The sequence below is a fragment of the Hyaena hyaena genome, unplaced genomic scaffold (genome assembly GCF_003009895.1).
Source record: "Hyaena hyaena isolate Hyena2069 unplaced genomic scaffold, ASM300989v1 scaffold_20, whole genome shotgun sequence".
Taxonomy (NCBI): Eukaryota; Metazoa; Chordata; class Mammalia; order Carnivora; family Hyaenidae; genus Hyaena; species Hyaena hyaena.
In genome coordinates, this window is record NW_024080652.1 from 1,745,116 (window position 1) to 1,771,594 (window position 26,479).

At 55.4% G+C, this 26,479-nt stretch overlaps 2 protein-coding genes across 2 annotated transcripts in view; both read left to right on the top strand.

Annotated features, from left to right (window-relative positions):
- Positions 1 to 3,964: 3,964 nt before the first annotated feature.
- On the top strand, positions 3,965 to 25,375 carry EIF3B (eukaryotic translation initiation factor 3 subunit B). The gene is made up of 19 exons (XM_039226080.1): positions 3,965 to 4,447; positions 8,075 to 8,267; positions 10,176 to 10,295; positions 10,602 to 10,659; positions 10,809 to 10,937; positions 11,453 to 11,610; positions 14,154 to 14,285; positions 14,370 to 14,436; positions 14,755 to 14,801; positions 15,602 to 15,812; positions 17,012 to 17,084; positions 17,823 to 17,945; positions 19,377 to 19,455; positions 20,116 to 20,254; positions 21,883 to 22,008; positions 22,482 to 22,559; positions 22,923 to 23,031; positions 23,319 to 23,434; positions 24,037 to 25,375. The coding sequence occupies exons 1-18, from the start codon at positions 4,030 to 4,032 to the stop codon at positions 23,420 to 23,422; spliced, it is 2,364 nt and encodes a 787-aa protein (XP_039082011.1). The 5' UTR covers positions 3,965 to 4,029; the 3' UTR covers positions 23,423 to 23,434; positions 24,037 to 25,375.
- LOC120228001 (kinesin-like protein KIF19) overlaps positions 25,236 to 26,479 on the top strand; it is a 30,500-nt gene continuing 29,256 nt past the window's right edge. The window contains exon 1 of the mRNA XM_039226107.1: positions 25,236 to 25,241. Coding sequence (XP_039082038.1) covers positions 25,236 to 25,241 — 6 coding nt within the window. The remainder of the gene's footprint in view (positions 25,242 to 26,479) is intronic.

Consider the following 26,479-nt stretch of genomic DNA (forward strand, 5'->3'; position numbering starts at 1 on the left):
AACCAGCACAGAAGCGCAGAATGAGCAATGCCATCCACCCACTTGACCTGATGTATACTAACCACTGCACCTGTATGCTCCACGTGCTCGAGGAACATTTACCAAGCAGACCACACTGTGGCCATAAAACATAGCTCTCGCTTTAAAAAGGATTGAAATCATACAAAGCATGGTCTCTGGCGACCAATTAAGTACACAAGGAACTAATTTTGGAAACATCTGGAAAATCCTCAAATATTTGGAAATCCATGACACGTTTCCAAACAAACCTTGGGTCTGAGAAAAAAATCATGATAGAAACTAGAAATCATTTTCAGGGGTGCCTGGGTGGCTTGGTCGTTTAAGCATCCGACTCTTGGTTTCAGCTCAGGTCATGATCTCAAGGTTTGTGAGTTTAAGCCCTGTGTTGGGCTCTGTGCTGACAGTGCAGAGCCTCCCTGGGACTCTCTCTCCCTCTCCCGCTGCCCCTCTGATGTCTTTCTCTCTCAAAATAAATAAATAAACAAAAAACCCCACCATTTTCAGCAGACAACGTAACATAATCATGTGGGATGTGACTAAAGCAGTGCGTGGAGGGAGAACTACCACCTTCAAACCAGATGTTGAAATTCAGACCCTGGGTCCCTCCCAGGACATGGTTCCTACACCCTCTCAGTGAACACTGGAAGCACAGATTATAAGCACAGATCACTGCTTACACTGCGATTTCATAAGGGTCACAAAAAGTTGCTTCTATAAAATTTTTTTAATGTTCGTTTATTTTTGAGAGAGAGAGATGGATCATGAGTGAGGGAGAGGTGGAGAGAAAGGGAGACACAGAATCCAAAGCAGGCACCAGGCTCCAAGCAGTCAGCACAGAGCCCAATGCGGGGCTTGAACCCACAAACCGTGAGCTCATGACCTGAGCTGAAGTCTGATGCTTAACTGACTGTGCCACCCACACACCCCTCAAAAGGTTGCTTCTTTACTTTTGGTGATCCTTTTGCATTTATTAGCTAAAGTTCTTCCCTATAAAATCAACCATTTACCTTGAAATATGAGGTAAAAAAAGAAAGGCAAGGGTAATTATTTTTTGCTTGAGCCTTTGATTTATTTTCAGAGTAATGACACAATGCTTACCAGTATCCACCTGTGATTATACAGTTTTCTATGCTTTTGAGGCTCAAGTGATTCCAAAGGGGGACTCTTAAAGCTGCCTCCTGAGTCCTCCTCATCCCTAATAACTTACTATAAAATTTTCAAACATATAGAGGAGTTGAAAGAACTTTGCAGTGAATAGTCACAAACCTACCACCAAATTCTATAGCGAACATTTTTCTTTGATTAACATCACCAACGCTGCTTACCTTCCTCAGAGCCTGCTTTCATTGCACTTCATGTGTTTCCTTCTAGGCCTTTCTCTATGTACGGTACGTACTTGCCTGTCGTGTTAGTCTGCCAAGGCTGCCGTAACAGAATACCACAGACCAGGGGGCCCTCGACAACAGAAAGTTCTGACAGTTCTGGAGCCTGGTTATCCAAGGTCAAGGTGTGGGCATGTCTGGTTTCTCCGGAGGCCTCTCAGGATACGGGAGGTGGGCTGCAGGTCCTATGCTCATTTAGCGTGTCTGACAAGGTGGTGCTGATGTCGGCCAGGAAGCTCAGTTCCTCCCGACCTGGGCCCTCACAGTGGCTAGCTTCTTTCAGAGCTGGCGATCTGAGAGACAAGACAGCACGCCGGGGGGGGGCTTATCATGTGTAGGACCCAGATTTAGAGGGGACGTAGCATCACTTCTGCCACATCCTAGTCCTTAGAGTGACTAAGTGCACGCTCACTGTAAGGCAGCAGGGTTTGGCTTGGAATTTACGAGCTTATCATAAATGAATTTTTATGGGATGCTTTGACTCCTGAATGTTGTCTCCCTTATGCTGTAATTCTAGGATGACAAGAATCATGCATTCTTGGGGCACCTCTGTGGCTCAGTCAGAATCAGTTGAGCATCCGACTTGGGCTCAGGTCATGATCTTGTGGTTCACGAGTTCGAGCCCTGCATCGGGCTCTCTGCTGTCAGCACGAAGCCCACTTCGGATCCTGTCCCCTTCCTGTTGCCCCTCCCCCCCGCCCTCAAAAGTAAGTAAACATTAAAAGATTCTTGCATTCTTTACCAACCACTGTCCCTCCAACAGAGCACAGGCCACTCAGGCCCCTGACACACTCGGAACTTCAGACCCTCATGGCCGGTGGAACAGTGGGTGGTCTGGGGGACGCTCTCTACAAAATGGAGAGATATCTTTGGAAAATAAACATAGGTTGTTTTGCACGGGGAGTACATTCATGTTACCTGTATTAAAAGACATCACAAGGCTCAGGACGCCTGGCTGGCTCAGTCCGAAGAGCAGGTGACTCTTGATATCAGGGTTCTGAGTTCAAGCCCAACATTGGGCATAGAGATTACATCCGTAAATAAACTTAAAAATATATATATTAAGAAAAATGAAAAAAAAAACCACACATGACAAGGCCCTTCAGGTGGAAGCAGTAAGTAAGACTATCCAGGCACTCCTGGCCACACACACGTGCCCCAGAAACCTTCCCTGAGAAACGTGTAACCACCACACTGAGGCCAGCTGTTTTCAAGCTGTTCTGCGAATTTCTGCTTCCTTGTTCATGGATCTGTCACCTTCAGCACTTCTACAGGAAAAGGGCTGGCAGACCCCAAGGACGTCTGAAAACTGCAGATGCATGAGGCGAACTCTGACCTCCAGGGGAAACCTGTCAGCCAGCACAGATGGGGAACCTAGGCAGACAGGCCACTCAGCTGAAAATAGGAAGGCGAAGATTCAAACCCAATGTCAGGCAACCAAAGAACCTTCTGTTAAACAAACAAACAAACAAACAAAAGCCCCTGTGTTCTTTGACTGAGGGAAAAGACACCTGACTTCTAATGGAGCGCTCTGACCGCTTTACAGGGCGCTGATGTGCAGCCGTACCCAGCGTCCGTCTCCAGACGTTCCAGGTCCCCTCCCTGAGCCTCGGTCCCCAGCACCCACTGACGCCCACCCGCCCCAGCCCCCGGCCCTCCGCCACCGGGTTCCTTCTAGCACCTCACAAAACATGACGGTGCAGCACACTCTCATCTCACATGGGACCTGCCACACCTGCTGGGCCGGCCCCGCCCAACAGCGGCAGACCCCGCCCCACGTCGGCAGACCCCGCCCACTCACTGCCAACCCCCCCCATCCCCGCGCTCGCGCCTCTGAGGGCGGAGGCCTCCGCGGGCCGAACCACGGTGCCCCTCGGAATGGGGGAAGGCGGAATTACCACCGTCGCCGCCGTTGGCTGGGGCGTAAGTGATTAAAGCAACTCACCATCATTTTGGAATCGCGCCAGGCAGTCGTCTTTCCAGGAGTGCTGGCCACCTCTAGGTCGCCAGGAGTTCCTTTTATATTTTGGAATCGTCCATTCTTTTGCCCAGTCAGTAGAAGGTTCTAAAAGTCGACACAGAGAGGGGCCTAACTTATTAATGCAAGCGAAGCTGTTTGTCTGGTGGAAGGCTAAGACATCACAACCAAGATAGCTTGTTGAACTCGTAGTGTATTCTAGTATATACTTCTGAGTTATGTGTTCCGTTTCAGTGAATAAGCCGCTTCCTTGTGCCTCCCCGCGGCGTCGCAGATAGTTTAGTCCTTCAGCGCAACGCCCGACGGGAGAAGGAAGGGAGTGGCTGCCATGTTGGACGGGACCATACGGTCCCACAGGCGGGGGTGTTAAGGGGCTCCCGGTGAGTTGTTTGCTTGAGCCCAGCAGCCGTGGTGCGGCGCCTCAAGCAAATGCTTGTCATGGGCGCCCTGTCGTGGTCCTCGGTGGAAACACTTGCGGCCCCCGGCAGCCTCCGGGCAGCTGCGAGCTTCAGGGCGTGGACAGTCCCCCTCCCCGAGCTCTGTGGGGCGGCCCGCGGTGCGCACATGGCCCGGCGGCAGGCGCCGCGCAGTGCGGCCTGGGAGAGTCGGAAGCGCGGCGAGGCTCGGCGAGGCGGCAGCGGCGGGCCCATGCAGGACGCGGAGAACGTGGCGGCGCCCGAGGCGGCCGACCAGCGGGCAGAGCCTGGGCAGCAGCAGCAGCCGGCTGCTGAGCCGCCGCCACCGGGGGAGGAGCCGTCGCGGCCCACGGGGCCCGGCGCCCAGGAGGCAGCAGGCGGCGAGGACGCGGAGGCCGGGCCGGAGCCCGACGTGCCCGCCGAGCCCGCGGCTGACGGGGAGGAGAGGGCAGCTTCGGCCCCAGGCTCGTCCCCACCGCCGCCTCAGGAGCCCCCCGCGTCGGCCCCGGCCGTAGGAGAGGTTGCGGCGGAGCAGGCCGGGGACCCGTCGGCCGAGGCCCGGTCCGAGGGGGCGGGCGGGGAGGATGGTGGCGCGGACGAGCCCTCCTTCAGCGACCCCGAGGACTTCGTGGACGATGTGAGCGAGGAAGGTGAGGTGGCCCGGGAGGCAGCGGCGGCGGCGTCCCCGCGTCCCCGCTGTAGACCCGGCCTAGGGAAGGGTTTCTAGGAGCGTTTGGATCTCCTTACGTGTGTTCTTCATTCAGAGTGGGGCGGGGCGGGGCAGGGGGCCAGGTGGAGACTGGAGACCGCTTGGGAGCCGCTCACTTACACTAGAACCTGGATTTTGGAGGTGGTGATGGTGGACAGCTCGCAAGCAGAAGCCATGGCCGTGTGTGGCAATTAGGGTCGAGCCAAGCATGGCAGTGCACGTGTCGCACTATCTCTGGTGACAGTTCCTTGTCTGCAGGTCTGGGTGCCCCGAGTGATGAGCCATACCTGTCAAAGGCCTGACCCGGACCTCATGGGGACGCTTTTTGGGGTTGATGCGATGCTGTCCCTTAAAACAGTTTGTGACAGGGTTAGGTTCCTTTGCCCTCGCTCTACGGAAGCTGCTGCCTCCAGAGAGCCTCGTAGGACTGGCAAGCGGACTCAACCAGGTTCCTGTTTGATTCTCTCTCCTCTTGAGTCTGTAGGCGGATCGCTGTCCTTGTGCTGGCGCATCATATTTTTGGGGTTTAGCGTCAGTTGTTGTAACTTTGTTTTTCTTCTTACCTTGATTCCATCTGCGGGTATTTCTGTTTCTTCCCTGAGAACTGTCTCCTGGAGTGATCTTTGTAGTGCCTAATCCCATTTGTTTATGTTCTGTTTTTAGCCATGTGAACTGTCGGAGCTCCCAGCACATCACTGGACTCCTGTGCATTATGGTAGAATCGGAAAAACAACACCAAGGAGGTAGCTCAGGACACACCAAGAAAATTAGATGTTGTCGTGTTAAGGTTTTTTTGTTTTGTTTGAGATCTTGCGTCTGATCTCACGGAGGTTGAGTCAGAATCAAAGAATTTCTGGTAAAATGAAGAAAAAAACTTAGGGAACCAACAATATTTATTTTAATTTAAACCTAATGTTAAAGAGCCACCTGTTGTCATCATTATCCTTATGCTTTGTTTCTTAAGAGACATCTTAGCTTGAACAGCAGAAAAGGCTACACGGACCAGTGAATACTTGGGCCGCTGAGCCAGCGGAAGTCCCTGACCTGTGGGGAAATGTGCCCCCTACACGTTGGGGAGGTCGCTGGTTACGTACAAGGGGACAGTGTTGCCGGGACCCCACCAGGCTCTCCTTCTGGGGCCAGCATTCGTTTCCATTGCCCTGAGTTTTATAATCTAAGTTTCGGTTCAAAAGCTCATTTTGAGCCCCTGAGTGTTGACTCTGCAGTTGATTTTTTTAAAAAAGCGTTGAGCACGTGCACTTCGCATGGGATTTCTACCGCGTGGACCATTTCCAGAGTTCGGCTATGTGGCAGGACTAATGGGAGCATGCGCGAGCCAGGCCAGGTGCCTGCCCAGAGAGCCTCTGGGGGCCCTTGGGGTCCTGAGACTGCCCAGAGGGGCCTGTGAGGCCCCTGGTCCTAGGGAGCTGCGCCCAAGCACACTGCCCCCCGTCTTTCTGCAACCACCTGTTGTGGTCAGTAGTCCAAGTGCGCATTTCGTGGTTAGTGAGACAACTGCCCCGTGGGGTCAGTGAGGTGCAGAAGGTGAAAATGGACGGGTCTCCAGGAAGAGCCCTCATGGAGGTGCTGGAAGCCACAGCCGGGCCGTCCTGACTCCAGGCCGAGGGGTTAGCCTGCCGCACAGGGACTCGGACATGCAGCCGCTGCTGGTGCTTGCCAGACAGTACGTTATGGGTCTCACTCCGGGCCACTAAGTCGTGCTTACCTTTAGGCTTGGTGTTTAGTTTTGAGAATTGCAGTCTCTTTCTCCTGGAGCCAGGCTGGGAATCTGTATGGCAAGAGTGAGTGGACGTGGGCACTGGGGGTGATGAAGGAAAGGGGTCTCCTCAGCGTGTCGTTGCCGTGTTTATTCCCTTCCTGTCTGTGGGCACTTCCTATAAATGAGACGCTTAATGATTGAGAGAAGGAGTCCACAGTGTGTGTAAAGCTGAGCTTTTTATTGTAAACCTTGTAAAATCAGATCTGGCTAAACAGGCCACGTGTAATTGTACGGTAAGAACTTTAACAGCAACCCAGGGAGCTGACGCAGCCTCCCTTGGGAAGGTGCCTCCCACCGCGGTGACTGCGATCCGCCTCTTCCCATCTGTTTTCTCTCGGTCTCCACTTTTCCTCCTTGAAAATAAGAGGCAGTTCTTCTTTTAGAGTAACACTGTCTACATGATCCATGAAAGTGTTGAAACCAGAGCTCGTTTATAACAGGCTTGCTTTTAAACTAAGGGGCTTTTTTCCTTTTTGAAAAACTTCTGTAATTGTTTTTTATTACGGAAAATTTCCAGTATGACAGTGCAGAAACATTCGTATTAAGTTTTGAGAACGAAATGGCAGTAAAGGATATTTTTGGACATGTTTTTTTTTCAGCATGTTGAAATTAAGAGGAGAATTCAGAACAGAAATAATTGGGTTCCAGGGCACAGGGAGACACGAGGGGAGGTCCTTCGGGCTGGCTTTGCTGCTGTAGCTTCATCCGACCCGTGCTTGGACGGCAGCTTTGCTCTGCTGTAGCTCCTGGTGCCGCCAGCACCGGAAACTACAGCTTTCTTCACCAGCTGCCTAAGTGGGTTTAGGGTCTGTGCAGAGCTTACGTGGCAAAGGCCTCATCTGATGCTCCGTTTGACCCCTGAACGCATACCTCCAGCAGCTGGTCGGGCATTTTATTGGCTCTGGGCCTTCATGGTCAGAAGACCTCTGCCCGCAGGCAGGACAGTGGCGGGTGGCGCCCAGCTGGCCTTGTCTCCTGCCCAGCCTGCTGTCCCTGCGCCCACTCCCCGGACACGTCTTTTTCCTGGCCCTTGACACCTGTCCTCTTTCTCATAACCTAGCCGGCCACCTTATGGAAATAAAGCAATTCTAACACGTCTGAGTGCTTACGGTTTGGGTTTTGTGACCTTAATTTTAAAAACAGGCGACAGGAACATAATACGTTTCCAGTTTCTGAGTCTAGTTAAGAAAATAATGGCTAACACACTCTGTGTGTTGGGTGCTGCGCACAGTCCTCAGCACTCACAGACTTAGTACCTGAGCGGCTGGCGTCTCCCCCGCGCCCTGTGAGGGGACACTGTCCCTTGTAAGGGGCGTCGCTGTTTGCTTTCCCCAGCGTGTGGGTTCTCTAGCCTCCCAGCCTGCGCAGCGATTTGACGTCGAGTACTGGGTACGAGTTGTGTGCTTTGTCTTCAGCTGGACATGGAGAAAGTGCCTGCTGGTGGGTGTGCGCTGGCGGTGGGCTGGGGAGGGCTCACTCTCCTGGAGAGGCCAGCTCTGCGTGGCATTCTGTATGCTGCAGGGCTTTAAAACGTTGATTTACAATCTTCCCCTGATTCCAGAAATGAATGGACGTATCAGCAAGGAAAACGGGAAGAGTTAAACTCATCCTAATGTTCTCAAGTTTAAATTTTGAGTCAACCCAGGGCCGGGATTTCTTTTCTTCACAGTGGAACCGTTCAGATGATTCATTTTTCACTTACTGGGAAACTGTTCAATGTGTTAAACTAGCGTGTTAACATTCTGCGTGGTCAGAAAGAAGTCACTGGTCCATCTTGCGTCCATACAGAGCTGCTGGGGGACATTCTCAAGGAGCGGCCGCAGGAGGCGGACGGGATCGACTCAGTGATCGTGGTTGACAACGTTCCTCAAGTGGGGCCCGACCGCCTGGAGAAGCTCAAAAACGTCATCCATAAAATCTTTTCCAAGTTTGGGAAAATCACAAATGATTTTTATCCAGAGGAAGATGGAAAGACAAAAGGGTGAGTGGTGTTTCCCATGGTCTTGGTTCCTGGCGCCCTGTGGTGGCCGTTAGGCCATATAGGAGTCGCTGTGGACACAGAGGTGCCCGCCTCACCCACTATTCTGCCCCAGCCACCCTCAGCTTCAAGGAGGTCCACATGGTTCTTAAATTTGGGCATTAGGGGTTGTCTGCTAAATTCTTAAGGAATTGGAACTTAGGGCGGGTGGCGGGCGCACCTGGGTGTCTCGGTGGGTTAAGCATCCAACTCTTGGTTTTAGCTCAGGTCACAATCTGATGTTTTGTGAGTTCGAGGCTCGCATGAGGCTCTCTGCTGACATTGTGGAACCTGCTTGGAATTCTCTCTCCTCACTCTCTGCTCCTCTCCCATTTGCTCTGTCTCCCTCTCTTTCCTTTCTCAAACTAAATAAAAATTAGGAGCGCTTGGGTGGCCCAGTCCATTAAGTGGCCAACTTCACCTTAGTTCATGATCTTGCCATTCATGAGTTCAAGCCTCGCATCAGGCTTTGTGCTCAGCTCAGAGCCCAGAGCCTGCTTCAGATTCTGTGTGTGTCTCGCTCTCTGCTGCTCCCCCATTCGTGCTCTGTCTCTTTCTCAAAAATTAAAACACTTAAAAATTTTTATTTAAAAAAAATTGTTAAAGATCAGAGCTGAGATTTACGTCTTCTGCCATCGGGACAAAAACTGGCATGATCCGTCCTGGCCGAAGGGCCCAGCAGATGAGAGGCTGGGTTCCAGGAGGACTTTACACAGGGTGCGCTGTTGATTCTGAGATGAGCTTTTCTTCTTTTGCATCTTAACATCTCTGAGATGGGGTTACTGCTAACCGGTCTAAGTGAAAGTGTTGGGTCACTGCTTAATTAGCAACTTTTTTCCAACTGTTCCTTAAAATAGTGCGTCTTTTAAAAATGGTAGCATAAGGTATGTGTCCTGGAGTTTGCTTTTCAAATTCAGCAAGAGGTTTTCTGACACAGGAAAACCTTTCTTGTCAGATTTTCTCCATTAAAATTTCACGTGATACTGGTCTTGGAGAATCTTACAGGACAGACAGGAACCAGAAGAGAAGATGATGTTATGTTTTTTTAATTCAGGTAGTTTTGAAATTATCTTGAATAGCTTTCATTTTATTTGTTTTGTAAATCTTGGATAGTTCAAAAAATCTTTTTAATGTTTTTATTTTTGAGAGAGAGAGACAAAGCATGAGTAGGGCAGGGGCAGAGAGAGAGGGAGACACAGAATCCAAAGCAGCTCCAGGCTCTGAGCTGTCAGCACAGAGCCCGACGCGGGGATGGAACCTACAAACTGAGAGATCATGACCTGAGCTGATTGGATGCTAAACCAACTACGCCCACCAGGCGCCCTTATCTTGGATAGTTTTAAAGAAAAATATTTTTTTTAAGAAACTACCAAATGCAGGTAATGCTCCTTCTGCTGTCTGTTTTGGAAACTAGGTGGAGAGATAACCTGTTTGACCAGCACAAAGCATTTTCTGGAAGTCTTTATAATTTTGCTGTTAACACACCGTGTCAGACTAATCATGTTCTTAGATTTCTCACTGCTTTATTGAGAAAGTTGATACACAGTAGACTTGTGTAGTCTCAGAGCACATCACAGTCACAAGTTCTGACACATGTACTTTCATGAAGCCCTTTCCACCGTCAAGCTAGTGAGCATTTTGATTAATTCTCTAATTTGTGATTGTGGCATTAGAGACTTCGGATCTTCTGTTAGGATTTCATTTGCGTTTTGGGAACCATTCTGCTGGCAGCTCGACCCTCGGGGATGTGGTAGCAGATGGGCCATAGGCCTTGCCGGCGTTTGCTGGTCGGCTGGACGGGCCTGGGGGTGTGGAGCACGGCCTGCCCGGTCCTGCAGTCTGCGCCCTATGAGGTGTTGTGTCCTGATTCAGGTATACGTTCCTGGAGTACGCCTCCCCTGCCCATGCCTTGGACGCCGTGAAAAATGCGGACGGCTACAAGCTGGACAAACAGCACACGTTCAGGGTCAATCTCTTCACTGACTTTGACAAGTAAGTCCCGGCTCGCATGGGCTCGAGTGGCTCAGGGTGTCTGGGGCGGTGCTGCTGGCCTTTTCGGGGAGCTCCGTTCTGCGGGCACATCCTGACCCCTGACGCTTCTGGCCAGTAGCACCCCTCGCCCCTTGTTCCCTAGCCTCCTCCCACCTCTACCCCTACTATCATGGATCAGAGGGGGAGGAGAGGGGAGGGGCAGTACACACTGCCTGCAGCTGAGAGCCACCCATGGGGACCGCCACCCTGTCCCCTCACCCCTGTGGTCCTTCTGCATGTTCCTGAAGAGCGGCTTCTCTGTTCCAGGTATATGACGATCAGCGACGAATGGGATATTCCAGAGAAACAGCCTTTCAAGGACTTGGTACGTGGGTATACTCCCCCATGGTTGAGAGAAGCAGGGGCAGCCATGAGCTCGGGTCGGGGCTGCTTCCGGGAGCGCAGGTCAGGAATGCAGCTTCGATTGCAGCCCATGAGACCTATTCTGTCCCTTGCCTTGGGCTCTTTCTCTAGGGGAACCTGCGTTACTGGCTCGAGGAGGCAGAGTGCAGGGATCAGTACAGCGTCATTTTCGAGAGTGGAGACCGTACTTCCATATTCTGGAACGACGTGAAGGACCCTGTCTCCATCGAGGAGAGAGCGGTGAGTGGAGCCGCCCCGCGGGGCCTCCCTCTGTGTTTCCTTAACAGGCAGCTGGGGCCATTGTGGTTGAGCGCCCTCTCCTTCCGGGTTGCCCCTCTCCGCAACATCATTCGCTCTTCTGCTTTTTGTTGTTGTTGTTGTTTTTTAAATTTTTTTTAATGTTTTATTTATTTCTGAGAGAGAGAGAGAGAGACAGTGTGAGCAGGGGAGGGTCAGAGAGAAAGGGAGACAAAGAATCTGAAACAGTCTCCAGGTTCTGAGCTAGCTGTCAGCACAGAGCCCGACATGGGGCTTGAACCCACGAACCGTGAGATCATGACCTGAGCCGAAGTCGGACGCCCAACTGACTGAGCCACCCAGGCGCCCCTTGCTCTTCTGGTTTTGAAAGAAACTCCAAGATGTGAGCGGGCGTCTCGTGTTTCTCAGTCAAGGTTGAGGAGTGAATCCTCATCGGAGCGGGAGGCTCTGCGTCGTCCTCATGGTGGTGGTAACACGGGCCCCGACTTTTCCTGCAGAGATGGACGGAGACCTACGTGCGCTGGTCTCCCAAGGGCACCTACCTGGCTACCTTTCACCAGAGAGGCATTGCTCTCTGGGGGGGAGAGAAATTCAAGCAGATCCAGAGGTTCAGCCACCAGGGCGTTCAGCTCATTGACTTCTCGCCCTGCGAAAGGTAAGTGGTCGGGGCGGGCGGTGGTCTGCTCTGGCTTTGGGCCTCTGCAGATTGTGTGAAACCAACCTTGTGGCGGTCCCAAGCCTGGTGGGAGTGTTGCGGCAAGGACAGGATGGGCCCTTGTAGACTGTTGGCTGGCATTTCCCGGGTGGCCTTTGGTTGTGGCCGCTTGGTCATTTCTGCATGTGGGCACAGCAGCCCTTTCTCCCCAGCCCTGGGAGCGAGTTGATGTGTCCCTCGCTAAGGGGTAGGGAGTTCTCTTAGTTAAGTGTCCCCAGGGGCGCCACGACCTTCAGGAAATGCGTTCCTCTACTTTTACCGAAGTCCTACCCTGTTCCAATTTCTTCAAGTAACGTAAGAGGCCTCTCGTACCATGTGGTCGGAGTGCATTGTGGGTTCGCGACCACCCCTGGTGTCCCAGGGCTCCTGAGATGTGGCTCTGTGTCACCTGCTTTGCTTCTCAGTGTTTTTGGTAGAACATTTTTCTCATACATGGAAAACATGGAGTGAGAACGTCAGTAGCATCCCTGTGGTAATTCCTTAGCTTTAATGATTTCTTACTTTGCTGTATTTGTTTCAAATACATTTTCACTACGGGGAAGCCTGTGCGGCTCAGTCGGTTGAGCGTTCCTCTCTGGATTTCAGTTCAGGTCACGATCTCACGGTTCCTGAGTTTGAGCCCTGCGTCAGGCCCTGTGCTTGAGATTCTCTCTCTCTACCTCTCTCTGCCCCTCTACCACTGACTCATGCAGGCTCTCTTTCTCTCTTTCAAAATAAACTTTAAAAAAAACTTTATGGACCATCTGACTTCGGCTCAGGTCATGATCTCACGGTTTGTGGGTTCGAGCCCCACATTGGGCTCTGCTGACAGCCAGCTCAGAGCCTGGAGCCTGTTTCAGATTCTATATCTCCCTCTCTCTGACCCTCCCCTGCTCACGTGGTCTCTATCTCTCTATCTCAGAAATACATAAAACATTAAAAAGAATTTTTAAAAACAATTTAAAAAATTTAAAAAAAATACTGTGAGTGTCATGAACGAATGCCGGCAGTCTGTGGAAGTGCATCAATCCAGGTAAAGGCGTTCTTCCCCGGTAATCGCGGCAGCAGCGACCTTAGCCTGACATCTTCGGGTGCCCTCCATTCTGCGCTTTCCCTGTTGGTCTCCCCCCGTCACTGTCGTTTGGAGCTACTTGTTCAAACCTGGGTCCCGGGCTTATGTGTGGAGCCCTCCTGTTGCCCCAGCCCGTTGCCCTACGTCGCCCGCCCTCCCTGGGCTGTGCTTTGATGGTGGCCTATGAGGGAGATGGAGCCGGCTGGGTTTGTCTCCTGGCCCACTCCAGCCACCACATAACTGGTCCGCTCCGCTCCCGTGTTTCCTGTAAAGTGTAAGTTCTCTGCAATAGGCCTTTCTTACATCTAGTAAAGTAGGTTTTGTGGAGCGTATTCTTGGAGGACTCATGATGCACAACCACTTTGCATCCGTTGGGAACAAAACACGCGAGGTCTGTCGTTGTGGCCGCGGTATGTTCACACAGACCCACGCGGGACCCCTCCCGTGGCGCGTGAGCAGAGCAGCCGCCCGGATCGGCAGCTGATTCCACCCGCGTTCTGGTCTTCCCGTATCCGGTTGTAGTTAATGTGCATACAGATCTCTGTCCGCTCGAGGACTGGACCTGGAGCGTCCCCTACTTGTTGTTGCACCCTCGCATGGCACTCTGCAGAGAGCCTAAGGTGTGACACCTGCCACGGGTCCAGGAGTGTGTGCCTCAGCCCTGCAGGTGCATGTGGAGGGTGTGTTTCTTGGGGACACCTGAATTGGCCATTGTACTGAGTGTGATGGCCTCACATGTGGGGGCGTACGGAGCGGGTCTGCATAGCGAATTTCATGACTTGCAGGCGGTGCCTGCAGCCCCAGGTTTTAGTCCAGAGCGCCAGCGCCAGGAGCCCCACCTGCCTCTCCTGGGCGTGCCTGCCTCCTGTCCCTCCTCACCGAGTGTGTTTCAACCTTTCCTGTATTCGTTCCAAGGGAGCCATGTGACTTAGGTGGTGCACTATGTGAGCAGGGCAAGTCGGTGACCCAGGTGTAGACAAGCCAGCGGGTGGGGGAGTGAGAAGCCCGGGCGCAGGAGTGGTGGTAGGTGGATGTTGCTGTGGGATGCATGTGACCGGCTGCGCAGTCCACGCCTCTGTCCTGGCCGCACGTGGGCGGAGCGGGTAGATGGTGCACCCCTGCCTTGGAGCACACGCACACCTCACTTTGAGGCCTGTCGGGTCCTCTCTTGTCCCAATTCTGTGGGGAAGCACATGCCCTGGTCCAGGAGTGACCACTCGCCTCCCGCCTTGGAGGCTAGAGGTGGCTTTCCTGGTGGGAGAGCATTGCCAGGGAGCCGGAGTTGGGGGAGAGTGCCATGGGTGTGAGTCCTGTCTGCGTGTTCTGGAAGCCTCAACAGTACCTCGAGCTGCCTGGAGCTGAGGAGGCTCTGCCCTCAGCACGGGCTTGGGGACAGTGGCCAGGGTTGTAAGCGGTGTCTGCTCCGTTACAGGTACCTGGTGACTTTCAGCCCCGTGATGGACACTCAGGACGATCCTCAAGCCATCATCATCTGGGACATCCTGACTGGGCAGAAGAAGAGGGGCTTTCACTGTGAAAGCTCAGCCCATTGGCCTATTTTTAAGTGAGTAAACGAGGGGTGGTCAGTGGTGATCTTGTCGTGGCCTTTCCTCACAACAGAGGCTGGCACTTGTGTTCTCCTTTTTAGGTGGAGCCACGATGGTAAATTCTTTGCCAGAATGACACTTGACACGCTTAGTATCTATGAAACTCCCGTAAGTGGCACAATTTCCCGAGAGGCAGCCTGCCTGTTGGGAGCTTGGGGGCAGGGGCTAGGAGGGAGGAGAAGCGATACGTGTGCAGAAGGGGGTAAGACTGGAGCATCTGTCCCTTCCTGTCCCCGGGGGCCTCCCCGCTGTGCTGCCAGGAGTCCGGGACAGGAGTCAACAGAATCCCCACTATCGGCGAATTGTTGTGTTACATGCCCCCTACTGGGCTTCAGACTCATTCCAGAACCTCTCGTTTGCTTGCTGTGAAAATGTGCTTGTGTTACGGGGACCACGGCCTGACTTGTAACCCTCACTTCTCCATAGTCCATGGGTCTTCTGGACAAGAAGAGCTTGAAGATCTCTGGCATAAAGTAAGTGACCGTTCTTACCAGTGGGGGTTAGTGGCTTCCCCCTTCGCACTCACGCAGCCGCAGGAGGTGGTGTGGGCCGGGTCCAGACATAACGGTGGCACGGTGGGCCCTTGCCTGTCGCCACAGGCCTGCTCATCAGTGCGCCCACAACTCTGATGAGCCTCGCTGCCCACACTCCCTCCTTGTGCCCAGAGACCCCCCCATGAGGGCCGCAGTCCTTAAGAAGGACGGGGGGAGGGGGCTGGGAAAGGCTTCTGTGCACACTGTGGTCTGTGCAGCGGGTTCGATGGCTTTGGTGAGCCACCCGGAGACATGTGTTTGTACATGCGTGTGTGCACGTGCGTGCACACTCTCTGGGGCGGCCCGTCTGCAGAGGAGTGCCCGAAGTGTGGACGTCAACGCTCTTGGGCATGGTTGTGGCTCACAATGCAAACTAAGGCAGGAATCGATTCCCCGTGAACATTAACAGTAACAGTAGTCTCCGTGCGCCTGAGCCAGTGGATCATGTGTGCCGGTGCCCGACCTCACAGTGCCTCGCAGTGGGGGACATCGCTCTCCCGCTTAGCGTCCGGCAGCCACAGCTCCCTGCGTGTCCTGCAGCAGGATGTGGTAGGCGATGGCCAGTCGGGGCTCGGGGCACCTGCTGCGTGGTGGCCGGGACCCTCGCCAGCGCCTCTCCCCGCTGGTAGAACGAGTGTGGGGAAGCCCCAGGTGGCCAGGGGCCAGCTCTCAGGGCCGCGTTCCCTCGCTGTTGGTGGCCAGCCAGTCCTCAGGCAACGCTGTTCTGCTTCATCCCGCAGAGACTTCTCTTGGTCTCCCGGCGGTAACATCATTGCGTTTTGGGTCCCTGAGGATAAAGACATCCCGGCCAGAGTGACCTTGATGCAGCTTCCTACCAGACAGGAGATCAGGGTCAGGAACCTCTTCAATGTGGTGGATTGCAAGCTACATTGGCAGAAAAATGGAGATTATTTGTGCGTGAAGGTGGACAGGACCCCAAAAGGTACCCAGGTGAGTGGATGCCCCAAGCAGAACCCTTTCTTTATAGCTCCAAGCAGGCCCCCCACCCGAAGCCTGGTGACGGACTCTCCATTCGAGCTCACGGGTCACCTTTAGACCCGCCAGTTCCGGACAGTGGTTAGTCCTCGCTAGAGCTTGTGTCTCCTTGCCGCTGAGGCACAGGCGACCTGGTGGCCCAGTTCACAGGTCACAGGGATGCAGTGCCGTCTCAGGGAGATGGGATGCTGGCGTGTCTCTCTCTCCACTTCTTTCTCAAGCGCAGAGAGGAGCATGCTGGACCCAGTTCTGCGCCCTGATTGGCTTTGTTCCCATCATTTATGAGTTCTTCCCCCCAACGGGAGTGTTTCTCCTGCTTTCCCCCAGAGATCCCACAGACAGGGTCCCCGCACTGTAGCACTCGCCCTCGAAATGGCACAGTTCAGTGGCTTTTCAATATGTTCAGACTTGTGTGGCCATCGCCACAGTCTGAAGTGGAGAGCATTCTCCTCATCCACCCGCGGCACCACCGCCCACCCCGGTGCGCTCCTGTGCCCGCTGCTCTGCCTTCTTTCTGTCTGGATCTGCCAGGCTGGGACACTCGCTGGGAACGAAGTCCTGCTGCGTGTGGCCTTTGTGGCTGTGGCCCTTGATGAGCACGATGTCTAGGCCTATCCGGGCTGTGACTGGTGTCTGTGCCTCCTCCCTGGTCAGGGCCGAGGAACACAGCCGTGCTTCCTTGTGTTCGTTGTCTGAGGGACGCTTGTGCTGTGTCCGCCTCCCAGATGCCAGGAAGAATGCAGTGTCCTGGTCTGGCATGTGCCAGTGCTGGCGGGATTCGCAAACAGTGCAGCCCTGCCCTGTTGGCTCTCCGGGGCACCGCACGAGTTCTGCAGTGACTGCCTGTGCAGGGCTTTCTCCATGCAGGGGTGTGACCTCATGCATGCAGGGCCCTCTCTGTGCAGGGGTGACTCTAGGGCAGCTCTCCAAAGTAGGGCCTGGACCAGAGAGGGTGTCCGCTGTCCCCTTCGGACTGTGCCCACGCACCTCCGTCGGCACTGTCGTGACTGTTGCACTTTTAGTCACTTGACACGTCCGTGTGCCTGTCCCAGCTATGTACGTTTCATCTGTCGCCAGGTTGACTTGTCCTTGATTTAAGCGTTTCTCAAGTTTTCAGTTTTTGTGACTTCATTGCCTTTTTTTCTTCTGAATAGGGCGTGGTCACAAATTTTGAAATTTTCCGAATGAGGGAAAAGCAGGTACCTGTCGACGTGGTGGAAATGAAAGGCAAGTTCCGTTGTTTCTCTGTAGTCCAACGGCCCTTGAGCACTGCCGCCACTGGCCTTGGCGCTCCCCGCCTGGCAGAGTGCTCATGACCCTGACTGACATGTGCCGTCCGGCTGCACGAGAGCGCTCCCTGGTCCCTCTTCACATCCATCTCGGCCAATTTCCCCCTCAGAGGCTGCGCTGGGAATGGCCATTCATTGACGCTTTGAGCGCCCAGCAGCGGGAGGGTTTTCACATGGCAGTCCCAGGTTCTGCCTTGTCTAGAGCTCTTTCCTGGGCCTGTGAAAGCCGTTCACGTTCCTGTTTCCACCTCTGGATAGGAAACATTGCCCGTCTTTTGTCGGGTTTTGTGTTCTACTTTTGTTCTCTGTTTTGCTAGGGAGTCGAGAAAGGGGAGGGGAGCACAGTGGGAACGTAGGTTCAGCCTGGCCACCCTGCCATGCTGGGGTCTCCCCTTCCCCCATGAGAGTGCCAGCAGGTGGGAGGCCGTGGGATGCACTGGACATCGGGCTTTGGCCTCGCTGCAGTGGGCATCTAGGAAGGTGGTGGTACTCCATGGCCAAGGTCCCCATGACTCACCCGCACACTCGTCCTTAGGCCTGTCGTGTGGTCCCTTAGTGGATATAAAGATTGGGGTGTTGCTCTGGTCTGATGGTGAGGCCTGTGCGGGAACATGACTTCGTCAGGGACACTGTTGGCTCGCGTGACTTAGGGCCTTGCTCTTCGTCCCGATCGCAGAAACCATCATCGCCTTTGCCTGGGAACCGAATGGGAGTAAGTTTGCTGTGCTGCATGGGGAGGCCCCTCGGATATCTGTCTCCTTCTACCACGTGAAGAGCAACGGGAAGATTGAACTTATCAGTAAGTAGCCTCTCCCGTTGGCAGAGAGACAGACTGGACAGATGGATGGGTATGCACTGGGGACACAGCCCCGTCCTCGCTCCACGCGAGGTTGTTCGGTTGGCCAAGAGCTGCCGTTTGGGCTCCCCTCACGGCCCAGAGGGCCCCTGCAGCTCAGGCCTCATATGCTGCCCACCCACAAAGAATCGGCCTCTGGGAGCCCTCCCTCCCACCCTGACCTTCACAAGAGGGCTTCTGAGTGGAGGCGGTCCCCCTCTTGCAGCCACAGCAGGAGTCTCTGGGCTGGGGGTCCCGTTTCTCCCCCCGCCCCGCTCCGCCTGCTTGGGAGGCAAGCTAGGGCCTGGCCCCTCAGTGGGGCAGGGTGCGCTGTGTCTCCCCGAGCCCCGGGTGCACAGCCTCCTCGCAGGATAGACAGCACCTGGGGCCAGCATCTCACAGCCCAGGTGCAGAGGGCGTCCTGAGCGAACTTGGCGAACTCAGCTTTTACCTTCTGAGCTCAGTGGTGGGCGCAGTAGAGCCGTCCTGGGGTAGATTGGTGGCGGTCATAAAACTGCGTTATTAATTCCCTGCAACGGAAGAGGAAGTAGGGGCCAGTATGGGTTCCCAGATCTGCGTAGTCTCTTGTAGGAAATACATTGGCAAACAACGAGCGTCCAAAGGCATCTCTGAATGCTCTGTGTCGCCCACCTTGGAAGGTCGCATGTCATTGCTGGGATAATCACGTGCGTTCTGTTAACACGTGTGGTTGTTAAGGGACACCTTACAGTATACTGTCCCTCTTTTGTTCTGCTGAGTCCTGCTTGTTGGCTGGTGTATCCCTTCTCACGTCTCACTATCCCGGCTGGGCCCCCGTCCTTGGATCCACGGCAGGGTGAGATCAGGCCCCAGGCGGTTCACCTCCAATGAAGAGACCCCAGCCTGAAGCTTGAGCGGTAGTCGTCCACTCCCCAGGGCCTCTGCAGGCTTCTTCTGGATTGTGAGCAGTCAGGGTGCTGGGCTTCCAAATGAATTGATGGTCCCAATGTTCAAAACGGTGTTTGAGTCCCTGGAAGGATGAGTCTTGGGCCTCTTTGGGTCACAGGTGTCTCTCTGCCTCGGGGGGGGGGGGGGGTCTCGCCCTCGTGTGGAGACCCCGCAACAGTGTTTACGGTGAGTCGTCTGCAGTTTCCTGGAAAGTAGGCTGGTGTCAGTACAGATGGTATCGTAGCTTCAGGGTATCTCCTCCTTCCTTATATGTTTGGAATGTAGGTCCTAACTTGAACACATACCCAAACAATGGGTTTTCCAAAATGTTTTCTTGGGCAAACAGGCGTGGCATGCAGGGGTGGACATCTGCCCACCAGGGCTGCATGGACCCATTGCCTGTCTCAGCTGCATTGCGGCTACAGCGTCTTCACGGGGACTTCTAACAGGCACTCTCTTTGCTTTCAGAAATGTTTGATAAGCAGCAGGCAAATACCATCTTCTGGAGCCCCCAGGGACAGTTCGTCGTGTTGGCTGGCCTACGGAGGTGGGTTCCTGCTGGTGGCTGCCTCCGCATGTCATGATTCATGCTTGTGGGCCCCACGGGCCATGCTCCAGGTTCACAACCACCACGGTGTTTCCTTGAGAACGCGGTGGAACGAGTGTCCTACGTGAAAGGACCATCCCATTGTGCTCACACTTGGGTGGACGCTGGGCCGGGTAAACCATTCCCCACAGGTGTGTGTGGGGCGGGCCTGGATGCGTGAGCATTGTCGTTTCCTCACGGTTAAATGAGCCATCTTGGTAGCCGGGCAGTGAGTCTGGCGTAAACCCTGTCCTGTTGCAGGAGGGCTGTGTGAGCTCGGAGCCTGAGCCCCCTCGGGTCCTTGGCCGCCCCGCCATCCGTGGGAGCGTGGTAGCCGGATACACTTCAGTTTCCCGACTCTGCTGGAGGTGCTTCCTGTGTTCTTAGAGCTTTGGTCTCCGATAGGGTCTTCTGTGAAGGCGGGCAGGCGTACTAGGTGCCCTGTGTGTGACACTCTGGGGAGACGGCTCCTGGCTTACTTCCTCCTCAGCAGCCAGCCAGCAAGCGGGCGTGCCCACGGCTCCTGTGCCCTGCCCTGGACCCTGCAGGCAGCGGGATGCCACAGTGGCACGTGCACATGAGGCTCCCCGCGTGGACCGACCGTGCGCTGTGTCTCCCCAGCATGAACGGTGCCTTGGCCTTTGTCGACACCTCGGATTGTACAGTCATGAACATCGCCGAGCACTACATGGCCTCCGACGTGGAGTGGGACCCCACCGGGCGCTACGTGGTCACCTCTGTGTCCTGGTGGAGCCACAAGGTATGGGGCCCCGCGTGGCCCGGGCAGTGTGGGGCTCTCCTCCCCTCCGGGTCTCCTCAGGGTGGCCCCACTGCTAATCCTCCAGCTGCTCTTTGGGGCCCTGCCGGCTGCCGCTGCCACAGAGCCCCCAAGGCAGCGGCCTTGCCGGGGCCCGGCTGGCACTCCTTCACTTCTCTTGCCCAAGTCGTGCGTCTTCTGCTTGTTGCAGCCAGCCCAGGCTGCCTTCCTCTGGCGCAGCAGCCTGGGAGCCCTTTGCAGCAAGAATCGGGGTGGGTGGTTTCCCCCTGCAGTTCTGAACCACGCCATCCTCTATGGTGTGGAGGGGGGGGAAGGCTGCACCGAGCCGTGCACACCTCCCCGGCACCATTCTTCCACCCTCAAGAGGCTCATGGATCAGAGGAGCCCAGCTCCCCAGACCCTCAGAGAGGGAGGCCGGCAGGGCAGTGGCCCATGTGCTCCTCCCCTGCCTGGAGCGTGCTTCCTCTTCCATGGGCACCCCATTCCACGCTGTGCTTTTGCACAACGCTCACGAGACGGGAATCCATCTCTTCTTCTGGAGGGTGGAGGTTTGAGAGGGGAGCGTCGGCTGGGCAAGAGCTGTTCCTGGCGTGTGGTCCCTGTTCCGTCCAGGTTTGTAGGCTGCCAGGGCAAGCACTGCTTGGGCTGGGTTCTGGGCTCTGGGCCTCCCTAGAGGACACGAACACGTGTGTGAGGGAACCCATGTCTTAGTCTCCAAACTCCGTAACCTGAAGGACTGGAGGAGCGCTGTGCTCCGTGGGTTGAGCTTGCGTACAGAACACGTTCTAAGTGGTGTCTGTGTGCTGGGGTGTCTGCGTCAGTGCTCCAAGCTCATTGCTCCTGAGCCATAAGCCGCGGGGGAGGCCCTGCTGAGCATCCGTTCTGTTTACTGTTTCTTACTGGTAGAAGTAATGAGACTTGAACCAGCTCCTGGGTGGACATGGAGCCTGAGGGGACAAGTCAGGGCGATTCCGTTAACAAAATGACAACGTTCTAGGAGCTCAGGATTAGCAAACATCACTGATGACGCTGACTTGAGAATGACCTTTGAACTCGGCACAGTGGTCGTTCCGTGTGCGTCCAAGTTTGTCTGAGTGCTGCCTGCGTGGGGCCCACCCTGGGCCTTGGTAAAGTCTTTGAGGCTGTTGGCCGCCCTGTCAGATCCCAGCGCTCCCGAAGAGATGGCCTGCGACCGGACCACTCAGTTCACAGCTCCAGGAGCCGCTCCCTCCTCAAGGGAGGTGTTGCTGGAGACAGCCGTCGGTGGGCTGAACAGTGTTCAGTGACCTAGTCAGTGTGCATCCTGCTGTGTGTCCATCGTGCAGCAGTAAGGGGGCCAGGGCTGCGTGGCGCTGCCATAGTGCTGGGAGCTGTGCTCAGTGACGCGTGCGGCTTTCTGTCCTGTTTGCTGGCCGTGTCCCCCTCTGCAAGCAGAGATCCTTGATTCGCTGCTGTCTCCCAGACACAAAACTGCTGTTGTTGGCTCTCAGGCAGCCATCGGAGGGGTGGTTGACTTGGGGGGTGCGCTGTGAGGGTCCAGGTGCTGAGACCGCCCGTGTCTCACTGTGGCTCAGGCAGTGAGTGGTGGTGTGGCCTGTGTCCTGTTGCAGGTGGACAACGCCTACTGGTTGTGGACCTTTCAAGGGCGCCTTCTGCAGAAGAACAACAAGGACCGCTTCTGTCAGCTGCTCTGGAGGCCCCGGCCCCCCACGCTGCTGGGCCAAGACCAGATCAAGGTCGGGGTGGTGCCGGGTGGGCAGTGGAAATGCAACATTTTGGTGGGGGTGTGGGGTGCCTTAGGAGAACTACGGGAACATTGGGAAGCCAGTGGGAAGGAATGGTTTCAGAGTCATAAACGTGTGTTTCCAGGCCATTCCTGGCCACGTCAGTGCCCTTCTGGGACATTGGCATAAGCTGGAAGGGGAATGAACAGGCGCCAGGGGCGGGTGAGCCATGCCAGCAGGACTGGGAGGCGATGTCGGGGCTCCACATGGTCACAGAGAAATGGCAAAGCTGGGGGGAGCGACCATGAGAGAGGCAGGGACTCGCCCCCGTGACCCCTGCAGACCGGGGTGTGCATGCTCGTGGATGGCCATGTGTTAGTGATCTGTGACGATGCCGTTTCCTGTTGGCCACTTCGAAGATTGCTTGTGTGGTTCTTGCTCAGAGCGTGCAAATCCTGAGTGGCTTGTCTTTGTTTTGGTCTCAGCAAATTAAAAAGGATCTGAAGAAATACTCCAAGATCTTTGAACAGAAGGATCGTCTGAGCCAATCCAAGGCCTCGAAGGTTAGCCTGGTCCCAGGACTGAGGGAAGTGCCGCAGGCTGCCACCGCCTGTCTGTAGCCTGGAAGGGCCGGCAGCGGGCCCCAGGGGTGGCAGTGTGTGGGGGTGGGGGGAGTACATTGAAGGGCCAGCATCAGACCCCAGGGGCGGCAGTGTCTGGGGAGGGGGGCTGGTTCACTGCCTGCACACACAGACTGGCAGGACCCTGCTCTGCATCTGGGTGGCTGTGTTTCCGGGTGCATGTGAGGCAAAGGAGGAGGGCACGCCCTACGTTCCTGTCCAGGGTGTGGGGGGTGACTGCCAGCCACAGCCATCATCATGGTGAGGGGACTGTCAGCCTTGTGACTTCCCCAACTTCACACACAGGAACTAGTGGAGAGAAGACGCACCATGATGGAGGATTTCCGAAAATACCGGAAAATGGCCCAGGAGCTCTATATGGAACAGAAAAACGAACGTCTAGAATTGCGAGGAGGTAACTATTAGCTGGAGACATGTTTTTAAGAGCTGGAGTCTGTTGAAACGTTTTTCTCCTCCTCAGTGAGTTTTCCAGTTCAGCGTCCGGTGTTTTTGTCAAGGAACCGAGTTTGCCGGGGCCACAGGTTCACGTGCACAGCACTCCACGGAGGGCCTTGCTGTGCTCGCACCAGGCTCGGCTGGAGCGGGCGAGCGTGGGTGTGTGCACAGTGTCTGCACACGTCACCCTCCCTGTGCGTGCAGACACGTGTCCCTGTGGCTTGTCACCCCCCTTCCCTCACACAGGTGTGGACACGGACGAACTGGACAGCAACGTGGAGGACTGGGAGGAGGAGACCATCGAGTTTTTCGTCACCGAGGAGATCATCCCCCTGGGCAGCCCAGAGTGACGGGAGCAGGTGGTAAGATGGGGACTAGCCATGCCCTGACGTGTCCCGCAGCGCCTGTTGTGTTGTCCCTTTGCTGAGGAAAGAGCCAGGCTCACGTTCTCGGGCCAGTGTGGCCCCAGCGTGGAAGCTGCAGGGCTCAAGTGCATACCCTGGCTGTCTGAGGCTCTTCCTCAACACGGCAAGGCCTGAGCCCCGGACTTAGGGGACGCGCCCCTCATGTGTGCCCTGGTTGTGGGTGGGGGGCGGGGCTAGGGAAGAGGAGGGAGGCAGGCAGCAGTCCTGGGAGAAGGCCTCCGTGTGCCCAGCAGAGCCAGGCCTGTTGGTCTGAGGCAGGAGCCTCTGGAGCGCACTCGGGTTTCCTTGGTAAGCGAGCAAGGACTCAAGAGCCGTTGTGTCCAGGGCAGCCGACACTGGCCGGGTAGCCCCTCGGGCGAGGCTCTCCGCCCTTGAGGCCGCTCCCCTGGGCGTCTGCTCGTGATCACCCCAGTGTCAGGCCAGAGTTGACCTGGGGTCCCTTCCACCCTCCGAGGTTGTGTGCTCCATGTCTTCTGCCCATCAAGGCACGCCATCGCGGAAGCCCTGGGCAGAGACTAAACCTGGCTCCCCTCTTACAGCGTCCCCTGGCCCGTGCCGGAACAAGGTCGTCCTGCAGAGAGCCCACACGACACCTGGATGTTCCCTGTGCTTTCTCTCGCTGCAGGCCGTGCGCCCGGTTCTCCGTCCCCACGCATCACTGTGCCTTTAGCCCCCCCGGCCTCCGCCGCAGGGAGCATTTCAAGGCACCGCTTTACTCTTTTCTCGTTTGGGGTTTGTAAGGTCACACCACCAGTGTTTGTTACTCAGACTCGTGCACGGCGGAGGCAGGTTCCTGCCTTCTGGGACACGGCCCAGTGGTCATTCTCCAGTGATTTGTCCTGTCTCTAATGCGGGGGCCAGCGTGGCTGTGTTCCAGACACGCGAGCCGCGCACCAGTGTCCCCGCGCCATTCAGGTTGTGCTAGGTTCACAACGGGCTGAGCGTGGAAATAAAAGCAAACCTGTATGAAAACGCTGTCTTTCTCCTCTCTTTGAACTTAGATAGCGGCCTTGAACTTGATGCCTGTGCCCAGTCCCCCTGTGGCGGCGGCAGAGGTGCTGCTGGCCCCTCGGGCAGCTCTTCCGCCTCCTGGTTTGGTTGTGTTTTCTCAGCTGAGCTCTGGAAAGTAAAGCACTGGTCTGATCAGTGCAGAAGAAGTTTTTTCAGCATTTTTTGTTTTCCATGCTTGTTTCATCTGTTGGGAAAGATCCTTCTAGACCTTTCCTTGGAGTCCTACAAGTTTGAAGTTGTCCGTGAGAGTTGTCACTTTAGCCGCCATCATGTGGTTCTCTTTGAATATTTAACTCGGTTCCTCTCCTGTGAAGGGAGTGAGCAAATCCACGTAATTTCAGCCCCTGTGTATTTGCGATGTCTGCTGCCCACCTGTGCCTTGTCAGCTCCGCCGCATCACCTCTTTCTTCCCGTCTCTGGGAGCTTGAAGCCTGGGTTCAAAAGCAGCACACAGAATGGGCTCACTGTGCTTTCACGGCTGTGGCGCCCATGAGCCTGATACATTGGGATTGGAGGAGAAGCTGCTCGGGCGGCTGGGGCCACGGTGCTGGAGGAGAGTGTGGGCCGCCTGTCCCCAGTCCTAGGACCCCCCCCCCCCAAGTTTGGATGAGGCGCCCGGCGCTCTCCCCAGTTCCTGGTCACACCCGGCAGCACACAGTGTCTGGTGTTTCTTACTGGCTTCCACTCCCTTTCAATCTCAACGTGCTTGACTTAGGTTTTTACTTTGATGACGGTAAGGAGGAAAAGGCTCATGTTTTGATTGTGTTCACAGTTTTAACAGCTTTCAAAAAATTTACTTTGGACTGTTTCCAACTCAGCAGTTGTAATTGTTTTACATGATTTGTTAATAAAAGAATTTCGGAAACACTTGTGCTTGTTCATATCTCGTGCTGTAGAAACAGTCCCCCAGGGAGAGCCGTGTCCCGACCTGTCGGGTGAGGCCTCCACCCCCTGGCTCCTCGGGCTGAACGTCAGGGTGGGCGCTGGCCCCAGCTGCCCACATGGGTCCACTTCCCTGGTCCTGTCCCCAGAGGTGGGCAGGAAGGGAGGGGATTTACCCTCAGGTTGGAATCAGAGACTTGGGCTCTTTGGCAGGTTCCTGTGATCACAGGCTGCAGCCTTCATGGAAGGTGGATGTGAGCATTAGATGGGTGGCTTTCTTCTGCTGTCCCCCTCCCTGGTCCATGGGGTGGGAATGTCCTAGAGCCCAGCACTGGCCCAAACTCTGAGGAAGAGAACGGCACACCCAACACAACCCTGCCCCACCATGCTCATGGTCAGTCGTGGTCCCTGGGCTGGGCATGCTGGGGACAGCCCTGATGACCTTGAGGGACTCATCTGACTTGCGGCCCAACCCCTGCCACTGTGGGCTGGCCTCTATGGGCCTTTGAGCGCTGTAGCCACAGTCGCAAAGTTGGGTTTCTCAGGTTGGAACTTCCTGCACCTGACTTCTCTGACTTCCCAAACGTGGGACAGCTCGTTCTCCTCACCTCTGGTTCTCCACCTGACAAGGCTGCTGGCATCTGGGTCGCCGGGTCGCCAACTTGCCTGGAGGCTGCAGGGAAAATTGTACGCAGCCCCTGGTTGCAGACACCTGAAGGTGATGGCCAGCCCGGCCTGGGGGGTGGTGCAGATTGGCCACCTGGGAACTGTAGCTAGAACCACACCCCAATCAGAATCTGGAAGACCTTTTCAAGGTTGCTCTAGAAATGGCATTTGTGGGGAAAGCATCTGTAGTTAAGATTAATTTCATTAAACGTCAGCTGGTGGCATTTGTCTCCCTTTGGCGGAACTGCTCCTAGGCGAAGACTGGTTGCCGTGGCATCAGGTGAAGGTGCGGCCCCCATGTGCCCAGCGTGCAGCTGCCCTGCGTCCACCAGGGCCTGGGCTGCCCAGCTGCTTGGGGCCTCCCCAGCCACGTGTGCAGTCCCGAGTGTGCACACTGTTAAGGACTGGCTGGGCTCCTGGGGC

Coding starts and splice junctions, on each gene's coding strand:
- EIF3B (XM_039226080.1), top strand. CDS start 4,030: ATGCAGGACGCGGAGAACGTGGCGGCGCCCGAGGCGGCCGACCAGCGG. Junction 11,611..14,153: donor GACTTCTCGCCCTGCGAAAG/GTAAGTGGTCGG, acceptor GCTCCGTTACAG/GTACCTGGTGACTTTCAGCC. Junction 22,009..22,481: donor TGGGCCAAGACCAGATCAAG/GTCGGGGTGGTG, acceptor TTTTGGTCTCAG/CAAATTAAAAAGGATCTGAA.